Source organism: Streptopelia decaocto (assembly GCF_964273445.1).
Source record: "Streptopelia decaocto genome assembly, chromosome: 2".
NCBI classification, from domain to species: Eukaryota; Metazoa; Chordata; class Aves; order Columbiformes; family Columbidae; genus Streptopelia; species Streptopelia decaocto.
In genome coordinates, this window is record NC_138655.1 from 128,086,919 (window position 1) to 128,107,676 (window position 20,758).

Here is a 20,758-nt window from a genome sequence, read left to right on the forward strand (position 1 = left end):
GCGGCTCCTCTCGGACCCGCTGCCTTCTCCTCGGGCCCGCCTCGAGGCTCCACTAGCGAAACGTATCCTGGGGGCGAGTCAGGTGAGTGAAGGCCGGGAGTTCCGTGACTCCCTCACCGGGGCACCCCTAGGGAGTGGGCTGCGGGAGCGGCGGTGCCCGGTGGAGCCCTCCGGGCCGCGGTCGTGCGGTGACTCTGCATCAGGACCGGGGTGTCTGTGGCTTTCCGAGCCGCGAAAGAATCCCTGTCCACGGGGCCTGCGTCCCCACCCGCCTCGGTCCTCCCGCGTCTCTGTCTACCCACGGCTGCAGCCACGCAGCCCCCCGCGCCCCAGTCCCCCCGTCCCGCCGCCGGGTAGTTGTGGCTTCGGAGCATGGGGGAGAGCGGCTGCCTAGGTGTGCGTATTCATGTTATTTATTACCTTCATTTACCGTCCAAAAGCTGTTGGCACATACATTTTCAAGTACAAATTGCTGTTGTATTACATATTCCCCTCTCACCAATCTGCCGCCAACGTCCTAAAATACACCCCTAATATCTTTTACAAGTAAATATATCACCAAGGAAAATAATTAAGCAACGTGATACATTACTTCACGACGTCCGTGCCTGCGCGCGGTTCGGAGAGAATTATTATTTATATTCCCCGCGTTACTGAGAATGTTTTAAAATGCTGGTGGTGAACTTATTGTGCCTGGATTGCTGGGTAGACTTATATGTGTGAGGAGTTTTATTTGCAGGAGTTTAAAAAAATAGGAAGCATTTGAAAATAAAACAAACACAATTTTTTTTTAAAGTACATAAACAAAGTAGGGTCTCTATTTTCTCAGGTCCCCTAGAAATTAAAATGTTAGGTATAACGTTTTAACGGATGTGCAGAGGGACGCAGGGAACAGAAGGAGCAAGTTATTATGTATATTTAGCGTATTTATTGAAACATTAATGTCAGAGCAATATTTCATTCCCAGCGTAAAACGCAAAACGTAATTAAAGACAAAAAAATATTAGTTCAGTTTCACTTGAAATAATTATAGTGCGATTTGGCACGTATCCTTTAATTCCCAGTGTCTGGACATGTTGGTTTATAATCACCTAATTCCGGGCGTCCTTGGTCCCTCAAATTTGAAATTCACATGGACAGAAAGTGGCCTTACGTCTTTGATGCGGACGAACGGGTAGAGCGAATGTTTTGTATTTTTTCCCACACGTAGAATAATCCGGTATTTAATTTACCCCCGTCTCAAGCTCTTGGCAGTAGCAGAGGTGGTATGCTATGGGAAATAAACCTTGACAGGAGCATATTTTCGAAAAAGAATGATAAGTAGGACTGCAAAGCTTTATCTTTCCCAACGTCTTCTGCTCAGAAAGACCCCCCCTTAAAAACGCTCGCTGTCTAAGACAGCCTCTGAAGCAAACGGAAAAAATATGGGGCTCTAGATCGAAATGTTCAGAAAATAAAAGCTCTCTGTGTTTCCAGAGCACTGACTTTATTCTGTACTCTTCTGAACGAACGGGTAAGGATCTCATCCTTTAGCCTATAAATTAAAGGGTTTTTTTAATGGCTATGGCTTAAATAAAACCTCATTCCTAGTCCATTTCAGCATTCTCCGTGGGCAGCGTTAGCAATAAAAGCAAGACAGCGTTTAATACAAAAAAAAATATTGGCAGGCGCTAAAAGGCCGTTAGTTGCCATTCATAACTTTTAGATGCGTTTTAACGCACTTTAATGATGATTTGAAGAGGTGGCCTTGCGCGTTCTCGGCCGGTAAAGAAGCCCAAAAAGAAGAGGGGCAGACCAGACGGTGGCTTTTCCGCGTGGGCTCGCGGGGACGTGGAGCGGTGGGTTCCGGGCCCATGGGCCTCTGCCGCGGCCACAGGGTCCGCGGGTGTTTTAACCACGCCATGAGCCCTTCCCTTTCCCCCGGGCGCCCTCCCCCTTGAATGCAGTTGATTCATGAACTAGGGTACGAAATGCGAATGTTCATTAAGTCTTTCTTCCCCCTCTCCTCCCTCCGGCCTCACTCCCGCCTACGCACCCCCCTTAAAATTAAAAAAAAAATAATAAGACAAAAAATTCTTGCTCCACTGAATAGCTTCAACATGGCGTGCTGAAAGGCAGAAGCTTTGCCCGTTCCTAGATCTGAACTGTGATTAAACATCCCCAAAGAGAGCATCTCTCTTCCTCCCGCCGCTCCCCCCTCCCTCCCCTCCCCGTAGCGTGGAAGAAAGCGCCCTCTTCTACGTAGGAAAGGTCAAGTCCTACAACGCACAACCCACGGTCATTACTGTACTGTGACCCGGGGTGTACTGGGGAGGAACGGCCGGTTGTCCCGTCATCAAAAACACTGGGACTTTTTTTTTTTTTCCTCGTGCAACGGAAATCGATGGAATTAGACAGCATTTTAGCCTCCTGCAATCACCTTGTGTGCACATCGCCATCGGAAATCCTAGGGGACAAGGAAAGACAGAGAGAGAGGAAAAAATAAATAGCAATAGAAATAATAACAGCAACAATCGTCATTAGACTGTGATATTGCTGCATTTTGCCTGAAGCTGGCAGGAAGGACGATGTGCCCTGGTGGCTAGATTTCTCTCCGGCTAAAGGCAGACCACCAACAACCAGAGCAAAAACAAAACAAAGCAATTTTAAACCCCAAAACAGCCCAAGTCACTGAGAGATCGAGAAGGAATATTTTGTGGATCGTGTATATTTTATCTGTAAGGGAGGAAACAAAAAAACGTGCAATCCCTTCTCATTGATTCAGAGGTCTACAGCCCAACGCGGGATCCTGGCTGTCAGTCTCCATGGGGATATATTTTTGCAGTGGCGAGAGACTTCTGGATGCTGGGGTAAGATTTTCATGCTCTTCTTGCAAGTGGCTGAATGTTTCTCCTTTCCCCGCTCGGTGGTGAATTAAGCAAACAAGCCAACAGCAAACACCCAACCGGTTCCCCCGCAAAACCCCGTGCATGACTGGAGCAAAGTCATTTGGAAGGCCTTTGTAGAGGTTTTCCCAGGCCCCCGCTTTCTCCCGAGCTCACCCACCCACCCCACTCCCTTTCTCCCACGGTGTATGAGGCTAAAGTGCCGCTTCTGCTGTGGGGACCTGGGTGGAGAAGGCTGTCTGGGCTGCTGCTAACAGAGCCGAAGAGCCCGTTGAGAAAATAAGACGGCTTCTCCTAGCTTGGGTGCTGACTCCACCTTTCCCAGAGATGCTGCTTCGCGTTCTAGCATAGGTGGAAAGCAAAGAAGGCTCTTGGCAGGAAATTGGGCCAGAAGACGCTGGGGTCAGCGCCCAAGACGCGGGCTGACTTGCAGATAGAGCTGCTGGTTGCTTGGCTTTGTGCTGCGATGGGTTGTTTTGCAAAATTGGGTCAGGCTGCGTGGAAAAGTGGCTTCTGGGTTTTACTCACGGTTGTTTTATTCCCTTGTGTTTGCCTCGGATTTATTTTAATCGTTCAAGAGCCGGGAAGGAGGGTGGGCGGCTCTGTGTGGTAGAAAGCAGGAGAAGGGTGTTTAACTTGTCTGCTTTTCGCCATCGCCTGTGTGTGTGTCTAGAGAGAAAAATGCCAGCCGGGTGTCGTAACCTGCCACTTCAAATTCATTTGGACTTCATCTTAATCGCCTTGATTTGAACGCAGCAAGCAAAGTGCTTTAATTTATTCCTGGTGGTATAAATCGGCCTCTTTAGTAGTCTTGGGCTAGGAGTAATAGAAAAGCAGGGTATTTAAAGTCTGGTTTTAGCCTTCGACGTGCCCTCGGGTAGGCATACAAAATGATGGATTTTAATACAAAATAATATTGGTTGGGTTTCGTCTTCAGCTAGTGGTTGGTTTCTATTAAAATATGAGAGAGTTTGTAAAATGAAAATACCATGCTGTATTGACATTTGATGGGAAAATAAAACCGAAAGAGAAAGTATGAGCAACCCGCAGACACCGCTGGTCTGATTCGGGGGATTTTGCCCAAATTCCCCCGGCATCTGCAGTGTGGACCTGTCATATTGATGAACCCCGACTTTTGTAATAAGTGATTTTCGTATCGATGTTTGCTGAAAAGTTGGGAAAATGAAATAAGCGGGGCGGTGAGTGGGTTTCCAGCCCGGCATAGGCAGGAGCAGCCATATTGGGCATAAAGGGCGAGCTATATTTATGGGGATCTTTGCATGACATAGGAAAGAATAGACAAGAAGTGGTCATTACAGTGCTGGGTGAGCTGTATGTGGGCATACGATTGCATCCTCGACTGCAGCACGTATTTTAAGCTGGTTGTAGACAAATAGCTTCCTATAAAGGTTACACAAGTAGAGGTATCTTCATTATAATGCAGTTCTGATAGTCCGTCAAAATATGAAGTAGGTGCTTTGAAGTCGTTGATTTGACAGCTCCAGTGTAGTGATACTTCCTGTACCCGCCCCTAAGACAATCCTTGATGAAGAAATGTCTTTACTTCGGTGAGTTTCACGATAGGTGAATAAGGATCTCCTATAAAGTTAGCAGTGTGGTACAGTAAAATCGGATGTGTTTCTTGGCGTGTTGGGCGAAATAAAACACTAAAAAACTCCCCAACACCAACCTTTATAAATCACTCTTAAAATTCAATCTACATTAGAGAGAACCTTATATCCTATAAAATTCAATTTAGCTGAGAATCCTAGTCGATTACCTTGACTTGAATTTCTGTGGGAAAGTGTGGATATCGGCATCATAGGCACAGTCTAGCTCGATGACGAGCTTGTCTCAGCGTTGAGGCATTTCGTTTTCTGTAGCTTTCTGCTCTTAATCTAGAGGGCACTTTAGTATCTCATCATTCTGGTGTGTTTTTTGCATCCTGAATTGATAGACAGAAAAATGCTCGTTTGTCAGAGGCTACGCAGTAGGAATTTTTTCCTCTCACTGAATATATTTCCTGGATTAACAAATCTAAGGTCAAGTTCAAGGCATCGGTTGTAGCAATACTTTAAAATGTAAGTCGACATGGGAATGTTTTGGCTGATTTTTTTTTTTTCAATGTGTATGATAAAGCGCCATTCTAAGCTGCGGGTGAATTTCGCATGGGAATATCGCCCGAGATGTGGCCGTCCGTAGGGATAACGGTGTCGTTTAATATCACCGCACTTTGAAGGAATCGCTGGGGATGTTCCCTACACCACTCTGATTAATTCCACATAAAATACATCGGCATGAAAGGGGACTGATACCTGCTTGCTACAACCGACGCTAACGACCCGTTTTTTTGTGGGTCTGGGTGGAAGTCGGTGGAAAGCGACCGGGTTTCTGAAGCAGCGGATTATGACCAGGAAAATTTGATTTAACACTCGTTTTAGAGCTCGCGGCTTGGTCTAGACACTGCTCACCAGCAGCCTAGTTTTGTCAGGAACCTCTTGCACCTATATAGACAGGGTTAAAAATGAATGACTGGATGTGCGGTTTTTGTGTCGGGAAAGTCTAGCAGAGCGTTGAAGGCGAGAAAAAGAGACATTTATGGTGGCATCGTCAGTCAATCAATTTCTGATATACTTGGCCGTCTGAGAAAATATTTCCTTTGTTGCCAAACCTGCCTCCATTCTCTTCCAGTAGTAAGCTACGAGCAGTAAATATAACCACTATTTTAGAGGGCTTCAGTGCCCCGGAGCCTGGTGGAGCAGAGCTGGCGAGTCCAGGGGTGGGGTGACACGGCGGCATGAGAAACTCCCCGTGCTTGTGACGGCACCGGGAATCTGTCACAACAACTCGTTTGACTGCAAAAGGGCAAGAAAAGAGCTGTAGAAAAATATAAATTATCTGTCTGGAATAGGGTTCCTCTTTGGGAAAAAAACAAAACAAAACAAAACAAAACAAAAAGCAAAAACAAAAAGAACACCCATAACCACGAAATTTGGGCTTGTTGCAGCTATCGGAGTCGGGGTCTGACTTCAGATAGAGCTCTCAGGATTTCATCAGAGCGAAGGGATGCAAAATATCATGTTTGGTCTCTGTAGGTCCGTATCAGTTCAATCCGAACGGTGAAACTAAACTGAAGGGTTGAGACGAGGCAAAAAAACAACCACCCCCTGTAGCTTTTCCATCTCAACGACTTAAAAACACACAGAGGATGACGGAGGAAAGAATTTCGGCAAATGATATTAAAAATCAATCTAAAATATTGTACGGCCAGATAGGCGCAGCCTTTTGAGATTTGCAAGCCCCCGAAATAATGCAATGCGATTAAATACAACAACAACAAAGTCAGAACAACCTTGGCTTGAATCCGGTTTCCATCTGCCCTTTCTCTTTACACGTATTCTGCAGTTTCCTAGCAAAATCACAGCCGTACCACTTCAGGTTTTGGACAATAAATAGTCTATCCCATATCACAGCATGGGGCTTCCATCTCGACGATATTAAAAATCACCCGTTATGTAAATTATTTGAAAAATCTTAGCTGACTATTGTAACACTTCCTCCTATTGCAGTGTTAAGGGAAAATATTCAGTTTAAAAATATATATATATTAAAAAAAGGGCTATGTATAGCTCCTTTCCATAACGGACAAAACGGCAAACAGCAAAGAAGAAACGCCAGTTGAGAACCTCTGAGCCCGAAATATTTTAAATCCAAACAATAAGTATGTGCATTCCTGGCAAATTTTGCGAAGAATTTTCGCCTGCTGGCCTTATTTTCATTGGAAAAGGTGGGAAGGGGTTGCTCTTTTCGTTGGCAACAACGTTGCAAATTCCCTAACATTACGTTTTCTAACAAGACTCTGTAGGCTGAAATCAACCAGCAAGTTTACAAAACACTGTCCTAATTCCGGAGATATTTTCTCCTGCTCGAGGTGTAACATCCCTCATCCTCCCCATGCGAGAGGAGCAGGAGCGATTGAAGGCAGCAATGGTGTAATATTTTAATTAGCTCCTCTTGGCGCATATTCCTTTTAACACACGTTTCTCCGGTTAATTAAAGGCACCCCCCCTATTGGCAAGGTAAATGGACGGTTTCATTTTTTTTTTTTTTTCCGAGCAAAACGGGATAGAAAAAGACAACAATTTACATACTATAGAACTTGACCTTTCTCAGGCGACCGATAGTAAGTTAAACAGTTCCCCTTGCACGCCATCTGTATATATAAAAGCTAGGCAATCGAGACGTCTTAGCTCTGTTTATATTCCTCCAAAGGAGAGATGTAGCTTTTTTTTCCCTCGTTTTGTTTAGCTTAGCTATGGGTAAATGTGCTCACAGTCTCCCCACGTCTTGGCCACGCTTGTCCCTTGCAAAAACGTCCTGCTGCAGAGCTCCCAAATTCAGAGCGGTTTTACCCTCTCTAATCCGGCCGAAATACATGGGAAGGCGTAACGAATGCATTTTGCTTCTCCAAACGAAATGCCTGCCTTTGTTTATGTTGTTTTCAGTGAGGTTAGCGAGGGGAAGGCTCGGTTTTCCCACTTCCTCAACGCGGAAGTCCCAATTACTGTATTAAAAGAGCAATTCAACATTAGACCAAATAATCAACATTGATAATTGTGCTGAACACAGCAACTTAACAGCAGGCTCCCTGCAATTACCCACACATTCCGGGGCTTTAAGCGTACATTATCTCTGTTTCACTTCACAGCAAATAAAGCAGAGAACAGCCTGTGCCTTGGGTGTCTACTCACTCCCAGACGAGCTGTGCCCGTCGCAACTTTCCCCATCACCCTCCCCACTGGTTGTCCAGAAGGAACCGGGAGACATTTCGGGGTCACCTTGCGTTGCAAACCCGCTTCAAGAAATAGGATGCTTGGTTTGTGGAGAAGGGGGGCGACACATCTCGAACGACTCAAAAGTAGGCATCGGGGCTGCACGTGTGCACGCTGTGCAAGCACACATATGCCCAGACACACGCACACCCACGCACAGGCACACACACGCCTATTTCCAGTTGCCTTCTCGCCCTTCTTGCCTTAATTTCCCTTTGTTTCCCAGAGGCAGCCCCGACCTCTGGCACGGCAGAGTCTCGCACGGCGTCACGGCCCCGGCTGCAGAGAGACGAGCGGGAAAGAGCCCCATACAAACCTGTGCCAGCTCTGTCCCCCATTGCTAGCCCCAAAGGTTTTAAATTTATTGAAAGGCAAGAGGGGGGCTGCAGTGAGTCCGAGGAGGTGGCGTCCCACGATAAAGCGTTGGGCAGCTCTATCATGTCTGGTCTGACACAAGCTGAAGTTGACTGCCAAAGTGCTATAAAACCGCAGGTCAGTCTAGAACTGTTTTCGGTTCTCCTAGACGCGCCGTGTTCAATTATAGCCTTAAAAGCCCTAATACAAGTGCAAGAATTTGTTTGCCATCACACAGAGGCGGGGCGAGGCTCTGCAATGGTGGCGCCTTTGTTATCTCAAAGTCACTGAAATCCTTATACATTCCTTTTTGCTTGAAGGGAGGGGTGTCTGCGTGTGTGTGGGGTGTGGGGAGAGGTTTTTCATGGACGGAATCGAAGGGTGGGGGGACACAAGGAAAATAAAAAGTGCTCAGATACCAAAAAGGGCTTCCCACCCTCCAACCCCGCCCTAGCTCCCCCCCCAAATTAAAAAAAAAAAAAAAGAGAGAAAGAAAAAGCAGGAGGGAGGAAGTAAATGCGAGCAAAAGTTTAACGTTAAAGAAAAAGCCAAAGAGAGCTTTTGCAACCCCCACGCCAAGTTAAAGAAAAAAAAAAAGAGGGAGAGAGGGAATACCCCCAAACCCTTTTACAATCCCTAAACGACTCTGCACTCTTCTGCTAGCGTTTTGGACGACATGCAATCTCTTTTCGTCCACTTTCTAGCAAATATGTCAAGCTGCAAGATTAATCCATTAATTTCAAGTTCAGCTCGCAGACATGCAGTAAGCATGTAAGTAAGAAGTTGTTGCAGCAAACCAAAATAAAGGGTTCATTACAGGGATACATCCAGATCATTTGATTTGTGAATGGCAACCCTTGTAAAATAAGAAAAAGGCATATAAACATTAATGCTAATAAATTAGTTTACTCCACTACAAAGTAATTACTTGATAATATTGAATTTACAGCTTGAATTCAAAAGCAATAGTTAACTATAATGTAGGGAAAATACATAATGAGAATATTTTCTCTGTGCACAACATGATTAGATTTGTTATTGAGTCAGTTACGATAAGCTAAGCAATAAATAAACAAATCGATGTTGACATTTAAATACCGAAGATCTCCAGAATTTACTGGAGAACTTTCTCCGGATATATAAATACTTCTGCAGCACTGCAGAGGAAGAGGGGGAAAAAAACAAATATTCTTTCCCTAACATTTTCGTTTCCCTTACATTAGCCTCCAAAGTCCACGGGGGCAGGGATCTTGAACTACGTTTAATTTTCTAAGAGCACCGACTTCACAATAGCCTTTTGCCTTTCTGTTTTTCTGTTTTGATGAAATCCAGCCGGAACCAAAATATTTCTTTTCCGAAATAGAGCATCAGAATAGCTTGCTTTTTGATTTTTTTTTTTTATTTTTTCCCCGAGAGCCAAGGGATGTCCATGCCTCAAAAGGTGCTGTATTCTTTGGCGTATTTCTCTATTTTCTTTGGCTCTCCTCATTCGGTGGTGTGTGCATTTTTATTGGCAGAGAAGTACTTTTCAGTCTCTGCCCTGTACAATCCGTTTTCTATGTCATCCCTTTCATGCAACAATAGTAAAATTTTAACCACGTTTTTAAAATAGGTCTCCCTGGGTCTCAGCCTTCAGCGACGGTACGAAGCAAAAAGGAAAGTATCTCGGTACGGCGAGTTTGTTCCTAGGGGTTAATAGTATGTCAAATAATTTTAACTAGGCTTCTGGCAATTAAACTCGGAGTATTTGTCAAGCCGGGGTAGCCCAATATCCACTGGTTTTCAAGTATTTAGCGGCAGCGTTGAGACGGAGCGATCAGCAAACAGTATTTAGCTCCGCGGGCTGCAATTTAAAGGGTTTTGTGGCGTTGCGAATAAGGCAAGGGACGGTTTGGAGGGGGATGAGGAGAGAGAACCTGTTTCTCGGGAACTCGGCATTGTGAGCTACCTCCAGTGAAGCTTGGCTGAAGCTGCGCAGGGTATTTGAGGTTAATATTTAAGTAAGGGAAGGAAGACACTAAGCGCTTCGGAAGTGAACATGAATGCAAGCATGTAATCTATTCACCATGAAAATCAGTACAGACTTGACCCTGGCACATTCTTCCTAGTACCGTTTCCAGCAAAACTCTGCGGGGCGAGGGCTCTTTTGCCTTTTTTTCCCCCCCCTCCTTTTTTTTTTTTTTATTCAAGGAGGAGGGGGAAAGCCTAAACCGAACCAAAACAAACTAATATATATATACATATATATGTAAATTTAAAAAAACACAACAATCAAAAAAAATGTAAAAACCAGCACGGCCGATTTCTTCAGGAGCATTTCCTGTTCGGAAGCAGCTTTCCAGAAGAAACCGTGCCTGCATCTCTCCTGTGCCCTCCTTCTCGGAGCCTGCCAGCGAGCCGCCGAACGCCCCAGCAAGTACACAAACAAACAGAAAGGTCTCACCTAACCCTGGGGAGATTGCTAAGCCTCTCTACTCCAGAGCCAGTGGGTGCCATGGGCCGCGCGGCTAAGTCTGGGGCAGTGGCAAGGCGGCTTTATGTCCTCTAAGACTCCCCCCCCGGCCAACCTGAGCTGGCTCGCCCTTAGGCGCTGCTGGCGAGGAGCTGTTGCTTCCCCCCGCGATGGCCACAAAGGGAGCGGGGCCCGGACCCGCCGCTCGTCAATGTCAACGTCGGGCCACGTGACCGCACCTCCCTGCCGCCGCCGGGGAGAGCTTTCCACGTCAGCTTACGTCTCCCCATCTCTTACTTCACGGATCTGCTTCAAAGAGGCAGCTGCGTTAGAGAATCATGTTAAGCTCAGCTAATGCGGAGAAGCCGAGGTAGCCCTAATGATGGATTTTGATGAGCGTGTTCCTTGTTCCTCTAACATGTATTTGCCAAGTTGTACTTACTACGTCTCGGGTCCTGATTTTTCCAGCCTCCCTTCTTTTTTGCCCCAGACCCCGTCTTCTCGCCCTATGACATACTCCTACTCCTCCAACCTACCCCAGGTCCAACCTGTGAGAGAAGTTACCTTCAGGGAATATGCCATTGATCCCTCCAGTAAATGGCACCCCAGGAACAATCTGCCCCACTGCTACTCCGCAGAGGAGATCATGCACAGAGACTGCTTGCCTGCCACCAACACTGCTAGCATGGGCGAGATGTTCGGCAAAAACACAGCGAATGTCTACCACCCCAGCACCAACGTCTCCTCCAATTTCTATAGCACGGTGGGCAGGAACGGGGTCCTACCCCAGGCTTTCGACCAGTTTTTCGAGACGGCTTATGGCACGGCGGAAAACCTGGCCTCGGCGGACTACCCGGTAGACAAGAATGGCGAGAAGGCGCCCGCGCCCGCCGGGGCGGCGGCGGCGGCAACTTCAAGTTCGGAGGGCGGCTGCGGCAGGGCGGCGGCAGCGGCGGCGGAGAAGGAGAGGCGGAGGCGGCCGGAGAGCAGCAGCAGCCCCGAGTCATCTTCCGGCAACAATGAGGAGAAATCCGGCAGCTCCAGTACGTATAAAGGCAGCGCCCGAGCGCTTTTAGGAAAGGCAGCTTGAAATCTAGCGCACCGCCGCTGTTAAATTTTTATATGCTGTTTTATAAGCATATAAGGTTTATGAAGGGCCTTTAGATTTCCCCCAACAAAACTTTGTTATAAAAGGCGAGATCACGTGTTTAGTGCTGAAATTGGCCGTGAAATACCCACCGGGCAATGGATGCCTTAAAAAATTTTTCTTTCTCCTTCCTTTTTTTTTTTTTTTTTTTTTTTTACATAATAATAAAAAGAGCTCTGTGGTAAACTCTCGAAAATATAATAACGTACGTTCAGTGCCTGTAAATTCGGCAAAAAAAAGGAGATTCAGACTCCTTTGATATCGATGTAATCCAGTGATTTTATAAAAGCCATGTGTTCCACCAGAGGTCTAGTTAGGAGCTGAATTCAAAGCCTTCGCCGTTTTAACGATTGCACTAGAATAGCGCTTAACAGATAAAGTAGCCGCCTGAACTGTAGCAATATATTGAAAGAAACAAATTAACCTAAAGCTGGCCTTTTTGTCTAAAGGAAGCCATTTTACTAAAGCACTGTGGCAATTACGTGTTGCCTTCTGTCCAACAGTTTGTTACTTACAATTGTTATTCAATCTGTCAAAGTCTGATTTTTTTATGTGGGCTTTTTAAAAGGCAAAGCTAGTATACGTCTCGGGGAAAAAATACCTCGACAATGAACTGTATCAGAAAAGGAAGTTTTTAAAGGGATAGCAGCTACGTTTAGTGTAAAGAGCTCCTGAACCTTGAAACCTTTTGTATTCTGCTTAATGAACTTTAAAACTGTAATGGCTAATCGAGAGGAGAATACTTCGATGCGGTGGAGAGCGTGCTTGAAACTAGCCGGCGGGGGGGTGGAATGAGAATGAGGCGCCTTAGCCCTGGGCTCACTGGCTTTTCCTCTCTTGGGGACGAAGAGCCGGGGTTAGTCCAGGGAACGAGGGCGAGATCCGAGCGGATGCGGGCTCGGGGAGGGCTGGGCGCTGGGTTCCCTTGCCCGGTGCCACGCTGCTTGCTGCAGGCAGCCAGGTGATGGCTGCTCCCAGGGCAACTCTCTGTGCGTGGAGCCTGGTGAAGCAGCCTACAAAGGCTTTCTACCAGCTTGTGAAATCCGCAGGAACCCCCCGCTACCACCCCTTCCTCCCGACGCCCTCCCCGCCGAGGCAGCGAGGCCGGATCCCGGCGTCCCGGCGGGGGTTTCGCCCTGCCCGCTGCCCGGGGCTGCGCCGGGTCCCGCCGGGTCCCGGTCCCAGGCTGCCTGCACCCGGTAAGGCGGAGGGCTGGGGCTCAGCCTCCGACCTGCCAACGCCGGCCCTGGAGCGGGTAAAACGTGTCTTTTCCATATTAATGTGTTTTGCCCGAGTGTCCCCCCACCCTTCCTCAGCCCCCGCTGCCGGCCACCGCTGGGTCTCAAACGCTTATGCCTTTTTTCACTCCACAGGTGGACAACGTACTCGTAAAAAGAGATGCCCATACACCAAATATCAGATTAGAGAGTTAGAAAGGGAATTCTTCTTTAGTGTCTACATAAACAAAGAAAAACGCCTCCAGCTCTCCCGAATGCTCAATCTGACCGACCGCCAAGTGAAAATATGGTTTCAGAACAGAAGAATGAAAGAAAAAAAAATTAACAGGGACCGATTACAGTATTACTCAGCTAATCCACTACTTTAAAACTCATAGCGTTTTTCAAGACGAGATTAAATTCAGATTTCGCCCTTGACAAGGTCAAGCCACGGGGTTACATGGAGGAAGGAGGTGTGTATCTGACGGGACTAGAAGAATCCAAGGGTTTACATACATGTAAATCTACCCTGGACCTTCAATGATGGTTTTATATATATATATATATTTACATACCAAACTGGAATCGATTTGATTTTGACACACATGGCATCCATTTCTAAGAGTGCACGTCACCTCTGAGTGCAAAATCCATACCTCTTACCTTGCCAGGCACTGCGGCTCACCCTGCTCCCGCTTTCGGCAGGCACAGGCGGGGATGGCACCGCTCCGTCCCCGGCCTCGCCCACCCTCGGCCCACCCTCGCCCTGAGCTGCTGCGGAACAGCTGGCTGGAGGTGGCCAGGTCCAGCTCAACCAACCAGGACCACTGCAGAATATAAAACTCTGAGAGAGAACCTTTTGTCCTTCTTTAGCGGAAAACGTCTGGGTTAGAGGCAGTGCTCCATTGCCCATGGGTTTGAAAAGAGGATTTGGCGGGGGACGACACACAGAATTAAAGGGAGGGAGGATGACATGGCTACACCTTCACGAAGCCAACCGCGAGCAGTTGTAATATGGATGTACTGATGGGTATACTAGCGTTTCCTTTGGGGGTGTGGGTAGGGAGGGGGTATAGGGAAGAAAGAGAAGTAAATGAAAGACTTCTTTACTTTAAAATATCAGGTATAAATTCGCCATATATCGTAAAGAAACAATCACTGAAAAAAAATAGTAAATGTTAATTAGCTCTCATTTTATTTATGACAACCGAGTATGCGTTGCCATATTTTCAGAGACAAATCATATTTAAACACTAAAAATAGACCGGCAAAAGAGTGTGAATTTCAGCGTTTTAAAAGAAACAACTCCATAAAGGAAACTAACCTTCTGGCTTCTGGCTCACAAACTTTCTTCAGGAAATACCTGTGGAGAACGACAGTTTAGCAAATACCACACAACACTTAATTGAAACTTGGAGTTGTGCAATGCACTAACATTGGATCATTAAAATAACTCGATCGCATGTTCGTTTAAAGGTGACCAGTGAAGAGTTTAAACAGAAGTCAAACAATGTAAATATGGTAATTTTGTTGTTGTCTACTTTAAACGTCACAAGCTCTACTTTGTCGCCCAGGCGACATATGCAAAGAATGGAGAGTTGTTCGGAGTTATTTTAAATATCTATAAATATATATATTTCCCTGCAGGAACCAAAGTGTGAAAAAAATACAATTTAAAAAAGAAAAGAGAAAAAAAAGGAAAATATTTAAAAATCTATATCAGTTTACAAAGGACACGGCGTTCTATCGTGAAGGTGATTTGCTGTTGAGAATATCTGAATGTATATTTCATAAAAGAACGGTGTTTTACGAAACCTGTAAATAATTTTCTAAAAAGCGCCCATGACCTATTTTGTTCGAATGCCTTTTTTCCTTCTTTTTTTCTGCCACTCCCCCCTTCCCCCCCTTCTTTTTTCCTTTGGAGCTAAAGGGTGTGGGATTTCTTTAGGTGTGCAAAGAAGTGGTGATAAGAATGGTTTTTGATTAATAAATTTAACAAGTGGATGTAATTTCTTTGACACGTTCACAAAATGCAATATCTTTATATGGCATCACTGTTTTCAATAAGTATCATCTATATGTATATACAGTTTTGTTTTAATATGCGAAAGTATTTGGTTGCATGTATACGGTGGAACAGCGCACAAGGAAAATAAAAAAATGGAAACTTTATATTTTTACTCTGGTGTTACGTTACTGCATGTTCTTTTATCCAATGTATCTCTGGGACCCGAAATTCCTCATGACCTTGTTCAGTCATTTGGGGTGAATTACACTTCTTTTGTGAACTTCGCCGTTAAATCTTCTACTCTGGAGTTAACAAGTGAACCTAGGGTTGTTTAAGCATCGTTTCAGTGGGTCACAGGAAAATGGAGTGTGTTCATAGCTCACTACGTGTTAGGCCTTTTTCTTCTCCTGCCAACGCAGGCAGGGTCAGGTCCTGTGCTGGAGGGTTTGATGTGACATTGCTATTTGCTCCTTGCCACATGTGTCCAGGAGAACTGCTCAGGAAATGTTGGTGGTGTCAGTAGCATTTGGGGCAGATTTTACAAGCCCGGCACCAAAGGGAAGGTCCAAGCCAGCCGATGGATGTGGCCAGAAGGGTGAGAGCCCAAAGAAAATTGTTGTATTTGAAAAAAAAAAAAAAAAAGGAAAAATTTTTTTAAAAAATCCTCATGGTAGTGTGGTGGAAATGGACTGTTTGAAATTGTCCTTGATCTCCAAGGCGGCGGGGCGGGGGGGTGTGGACTGAGGTGGCCGGGGGCGAGGGGGAGGAGGACTGGAGGGAGAAAGTTAGGAGTTGGGGGAAAAGAAAACCCCAAACCCCAAACAACGGCTGAGATAGGAATGTGTTTGGGGAAGAATGTTCGAATCTTTCATGTGGATCCTAATCCTTATCAGGAAAAGAAAGTACATTCTGTTTTCGCATTGTTTACTGGCTTTGAACTTCTGTATTGCTTGGACATCACCCATAACCTTGAGGTGAAGGACTTACTGACTTTGGGCCTTTGTTGACAAGCGCCACCCAGTCAGATTGCAATTACCCAAAATAAATGTTTTAAAGTGCGTGCGGGGGAAAGAGACTTTGTTTGTTTGTTTGTTTGTTTGTCTAGCATGCGAGAGGGAGTGCCTGTTAAAAGGAGATGGACAGATGGACAGGCGGTGGAAGGGGGACAGAGGCATGGATGGAGAGCTGAATGGCAATGAAAATTAAGCTAGCAAGCTTCCTTTCCTGGTTAAAAATTAACTGGCATTCATAGCCAATCCCAGAGACAGTTAAACCATGGAGTTTCTCTGGTGGGGGTTTGATTTCCTAGCCCAATAAAATCGCATCCTCTGTGTCGCTGAGACAATGTGGCCATAAAAAGTGTCCGTGACTTGTCCGCTCGTCTGTACGAAAGGCAACCCTATAAAGGCAGCGGAGGTTTCTGCACCGGGAGGTGAGCGGCTACTGCCCTCCACCGCCGTCTGTCCGTCCGTTCGCTCGCCCACCGTTCTTCCGCGGGGCCCCGCAGCAGGACGGCGAGCGAGCAGACAGACGGACGGCAGCGGCGGTTTGAAGGCTTCTTTGCCACAAGATGGCGATCTTCAGATCAATGTCAAAGCCGCCCGGGGCGAGGGGAGCAGCCCTGGGAACAAAAAAAAAAAAAATCTTGGCCTTTGTTCATTTTGCATCCCTGGAGCCGCACCGCTAATTATTGCACTTACCGGGCTCCGCGTTACGAAAAACCTCCTGGGATGGCGAGGGGGGAGCCGCTGGGGCTTCTCGATGGAGTTAAAGTTTCGTAAAAATTAGGAAATGCATGAAGGTAAGTGTTTTATATGTCTACCCTGGGTGCAGAAGGGCGAGGAGTGTGCGGGGATCGGAGTGGTACCTCGTGAGCTGGGGTGGCCCCTGCCCCGACCCCTGAGCACCGCGGAACAGAACCGTAGGGAGGGGAAGCAATGCAAAAAGTTGGTGATTACGATGTGAAATAATATAGCAGGGACTTTCTAAGTTGCAGTTGACCTTTTATTTTCTCTTCGTAAAGCTTTGGCCAGCCGCGTGGAAAATCCACGTTATCTGGAAATATTTTTTCAGAGTAACTTGTAGCTTTCTTCCAGTTATAAAAATACTGTAGCACTGGAAATATTATGAAACTTGACATTTATGTATGGAACAGTAGGTGTCTTCAATCAAATAGATCTATGGCAACACAGACTGCAAATGACAGACAATTCTGACGATCTTATTGGACTTGAACTGTAGTTTAGTTAGGGTCGTTTGGTAACTTTGAAGGGTAGTCTGCTTCCTCGCAGCTGGATACAGATTGTGGTAAACAGGTTTTGACACACTTGTGCTAAAAAATACTCGTGATTGCATATTAAGCCAATGTTCATGCAAGGCCAGATTTTACTTTCTTGATCTCTCTCTCTATCTGTCTATCTAATCTATCAAAACTAGCATATGTGCTGTAAACAAACAACAGTCACATATTCTCATGTGCTCAAGTCTGCTCTGGGTTGTAGCTTTGAAACTCTATCCTCGCTACGAGTATCCCTAGCTCCAGGTTACTTTTCTCTCCCATAAAAGTTTCACATGTTTTTGTTATGTCTCCATTTGAGAAGGGCGGGAGGGAAGGTGGTATTATATGGAGGAGATACTGCTTTGGTTTCATATTTTAATCCACGTGTTTTATAGGAGAGCATATACAATTTTTACATATCTGTCCAGAAAAAAAAAAATTGTCCTTGCTCTTATATGTAAAATAATGCAACTTGCCTGCAGTATTTTTTAAGAAAGTGCCCTTTAAAAATATGCTTCCAGGGAACTGGAGCAAGTGTAGTTAAAAACACATGCTCAGCCGTCAGAGAGCAGTTTTTAGATGATTATCGGAACCTATCGATTTCATAAGAGATGCTCCATTAAAAGCTCGGGGACGCTGATCTCTTTTGACCTCCCCTCGGCAATGCCAGGACGTGAGAAGCCACGTCTCGGGAAGGAGCGGGGCGACTTGAGGGTCCCTCTGCAACATTTCATTTTACACCAGTCAAGTTAAACTCAGCATATTTGATCAAATATTTATTTTTCCCCTTGTTGTTTCCCTGCCCCATTCAATACTTGGCTGAATAAATCAAAGGGACCCCAGCAGCAGCTAAAGCGCCCTCTGGTTACGAATTGTTTACTGACGGCCGCGGTCATAGGATAATATTTTAAAAAAACAAGCTTATTTCTTACAATAACTGTTTATTATTTCACATGACTTGGGTTCGCCTGTTTTGGAGGGAAGAGGCGAATCCAACTCAGTGTCTACGCTGTGTTTAATTAATCGTGTGCTCAACTTCAGTTCACATACCACATCCAAACCCCTGGGAGGCTTTTTCATAAGCTTTTTGGGTTTGTGTTTTGTTTACTTTTTTTTTTTTCTTGTCTGTCACAATCTTTTCATTAAATGCTCTGAAATCGAAACTTTAGGCCAACGTGTGTGTCTGAGAGCCAAGCTAGACCGCAACCAAAAAAGATATTTGTATATGCATCCGGACCTTATTTAAAGGAAAGACAGCTACAAAAAAAAAAAAAAAAAAAAAAAAAAAGAGAGAGAGAGAGAAGGGATACAGTTTCAAATGCTTCATAAGGCTGTGCGGCACATCTCTCGCAATATAAGGGGTACACTTAAAAGACGGACTTGGGTATGTAATTTTCTCGACACATATATAACCCGATATCGTTGTTGCTTCTGCACGGTGTTTGGGGCTCTCCGAACAATAGAAAGCCGCGTTGTTCTCGCCAGTCCTGGAGAAATGGCGAGGAGATAAAGCCCCAATGAATTGGTTTGGGTGTATTTTGTCCTGCCGCACACTAGAATTCGGAGCTTGTCAGAATAACTTGCAAAATATGTTCCTAATCCAAATGAGTAAAACGATACACATATACTATAAAACATCGTTAAGAGAACAAGCCTCCGGATGCCTGGAATAAAATTAAATCTCAGCCTAGATTTTAACAGGATAATCCGCCAAAACAAGCCAAGCTCCCCCCCTACCCCGTCAACAGTGTGAAAGAATTTCTAGTAAAGATAAAATTAGTGGGGCCGTCATTTGTCACCTAACTTGGCACAGACGCTGTTCTTAAACCTCCTGTTTGAAATCCGCCTTCTTTGGAGCAAATCCAGGAAAAAGGGAAGGAAAAAAAAAAAAAAAAGAAAGAGAAGAAAAAGGGGAAAAAAAAAAGAATCTGGCACACACGCAAGTCCCTGACAACTGACAGTTCAAATATTAAATAACTATACCCTGATTGCATTAATTTTTGGAGCTGTAGAAAATGTAATCCACAGCTATATTCTCAGATAGACGGCGCAGGCACTCCTGCAACAGACGGCAAGGCCATTTACGTTTTCAACAAATTGCGGTTTGCCCATGTCTACGAATAAAAGCATATTTTAATTAGCTCGCAAAATGCGTCTGTGGATTAACAGTGCTGATCTTTTGGGTTATACGGGCCAATAATAAAAAGATAAATCACGGTTTAACTCGATACATTTTGAGATTTCCAGTCAGAGTTTGCTCAGGCTGAGCTGTCGGTTTTTATTTATTCCCTTTTTGTTTTTAATTTTAGTCCAACCAATAAAACGCCTTAACGACGCTATTAATGCATCTATTATATTTTTCCTAGATCAATAAAGTTTTATTTTGATAGTGTTGTCTATGTGCGCCGTGAATATAGATTCTCCGCGAAAGCACCTTCTCGCCGGTTTTTATATTTATCAGAATTTTATGTGCTCGGGTTTATGGACCCTCAGATAGCTTTACTTACAGAAGCAGAATTAAAAAGAAAGTATTTCTCGTCCCCTGGCGTCCACAATATTCTTTAAAATTTCTTTTAAATATGGGTTAAGCTCCAAGGGACACATTGTTAAGCGCTGGAAATGCAGTAGCTGCAACCCAGCGCATGCCAAATTAGCTCAGTTTAGTCAGAATTGACCATTATCTTTTATAGTTACGAATCAAGTGAACATTATTAGTTTTACTTCACTGGGTTTGATGATGCTGGTTACTATTTGCCTTGGCCTTGTAAGCGATTAAAGAAAGCGCAGATAATGCAACGCCGAGCTGAGTTCATGATCTAGACGGAGTCGGTGCCTTGACCATCGAACTGGCTCTGTTCGCTGCCATGAAAACGGCAACACCCGGCCTTGCCGGCTGGACCAGACACGGGAGGGTAGAAACCCCAGCCCTCTGCCACAAAACCTGGGAGGGGAAGATAAAGAGAACTTAAAACCTTCTAAATTGTCCCTGGCCTCCGTCCCTTTTGTCTGATTTCCCTGCACTAGCTCGCAGAGAGGGAGAAGAAGCCAAGCCGTGTTTCTTCCGATGCATTTCGAGTCGTTTTATGCCATCTGACGAGGATTGCAACGCACTTTTATAGGCCTTTCCCCCCCTTTAATCCATTTTTTTAAAGGGTGCTGCTTATTGAAAAAACATCTTTGGAAGGATTTCAAGTGTTGGTCTTCGGTTCCGTATGTTTTTTAGGTTTGCAATCCATTTCTATTTAATTTGGCAAATGCAAAATAAACATACCGCAAGAGTGGACTTCCCCGGAGTAATTTTTATACCTGACTTGTGTAGAGAAATGTATTTGGAAGGCGAGGTTGGGGCTCACGTTTCATTTTATTTAGATCTGTATTTATAACGCTAAGCCTATTGATAATAGCCTTCCTGTACACCAGCCAATAAACCGGTGCCTTATATGGTATTAATTTTGTAAGCAGTGATATGGCCCTCATAGGAATCTGATAAGGGTTTGTCCATCGCACATTAACACATCGCGAGGTTAGTCGGGTTGGGGAAATACAAACAATATAACAGGAGGAAATGTAGAGGGGGGGCAAGTC

At 45.2% G+C, this 20,758-nt stretch overlaps 1 protein-coding gene and 1 long non-coding RNA gene across 2 annotated transcripts; one reads left to right on the plus strand and one right to left on the minus strand.

Moving 5' to 3' along the window:
* Window positions 1-870: 870 nt before the first annotated feature.
* Window positions 871-10,805, minus strand: LOC309437098. Its single transcript, XR_014183495.1, has 3 exons — window positions 10,515-10,805; window positions 4,666-7,449; window positions 871-2,446 (listed from the first exon to the last, which is right to left on the minus strand). It is a non-coding gene; the product is annotated as an uncharacterized lncRNA (long non-coding RNA).
* A 5-nt stretch (window positions 10,806-10,810) lies between these two features.
* On the plus strand, window positions 10,811-15,059 carry HOXA11 (homeobox A11). Its single transcript, XM_082047072.1, has 2 exons — window positions 10,811-11,566; window positions 13,044-15,059. The coding sequence occupies exons 1-2, from the start codon at window positions 10,903-10,905 to the stop codon at window positions 13,274-13,276; spliced, it is 897 nt and encodes a 298-aa protein (XP_081903198.1). The 5' UTR covers window positions 10,811-10,902; the 3' UTR covers window positions 13,277-15,059.
* The last annotated feature ends 5,699 nt before the right edge of the window (window positions 15,060-20,758 follow it).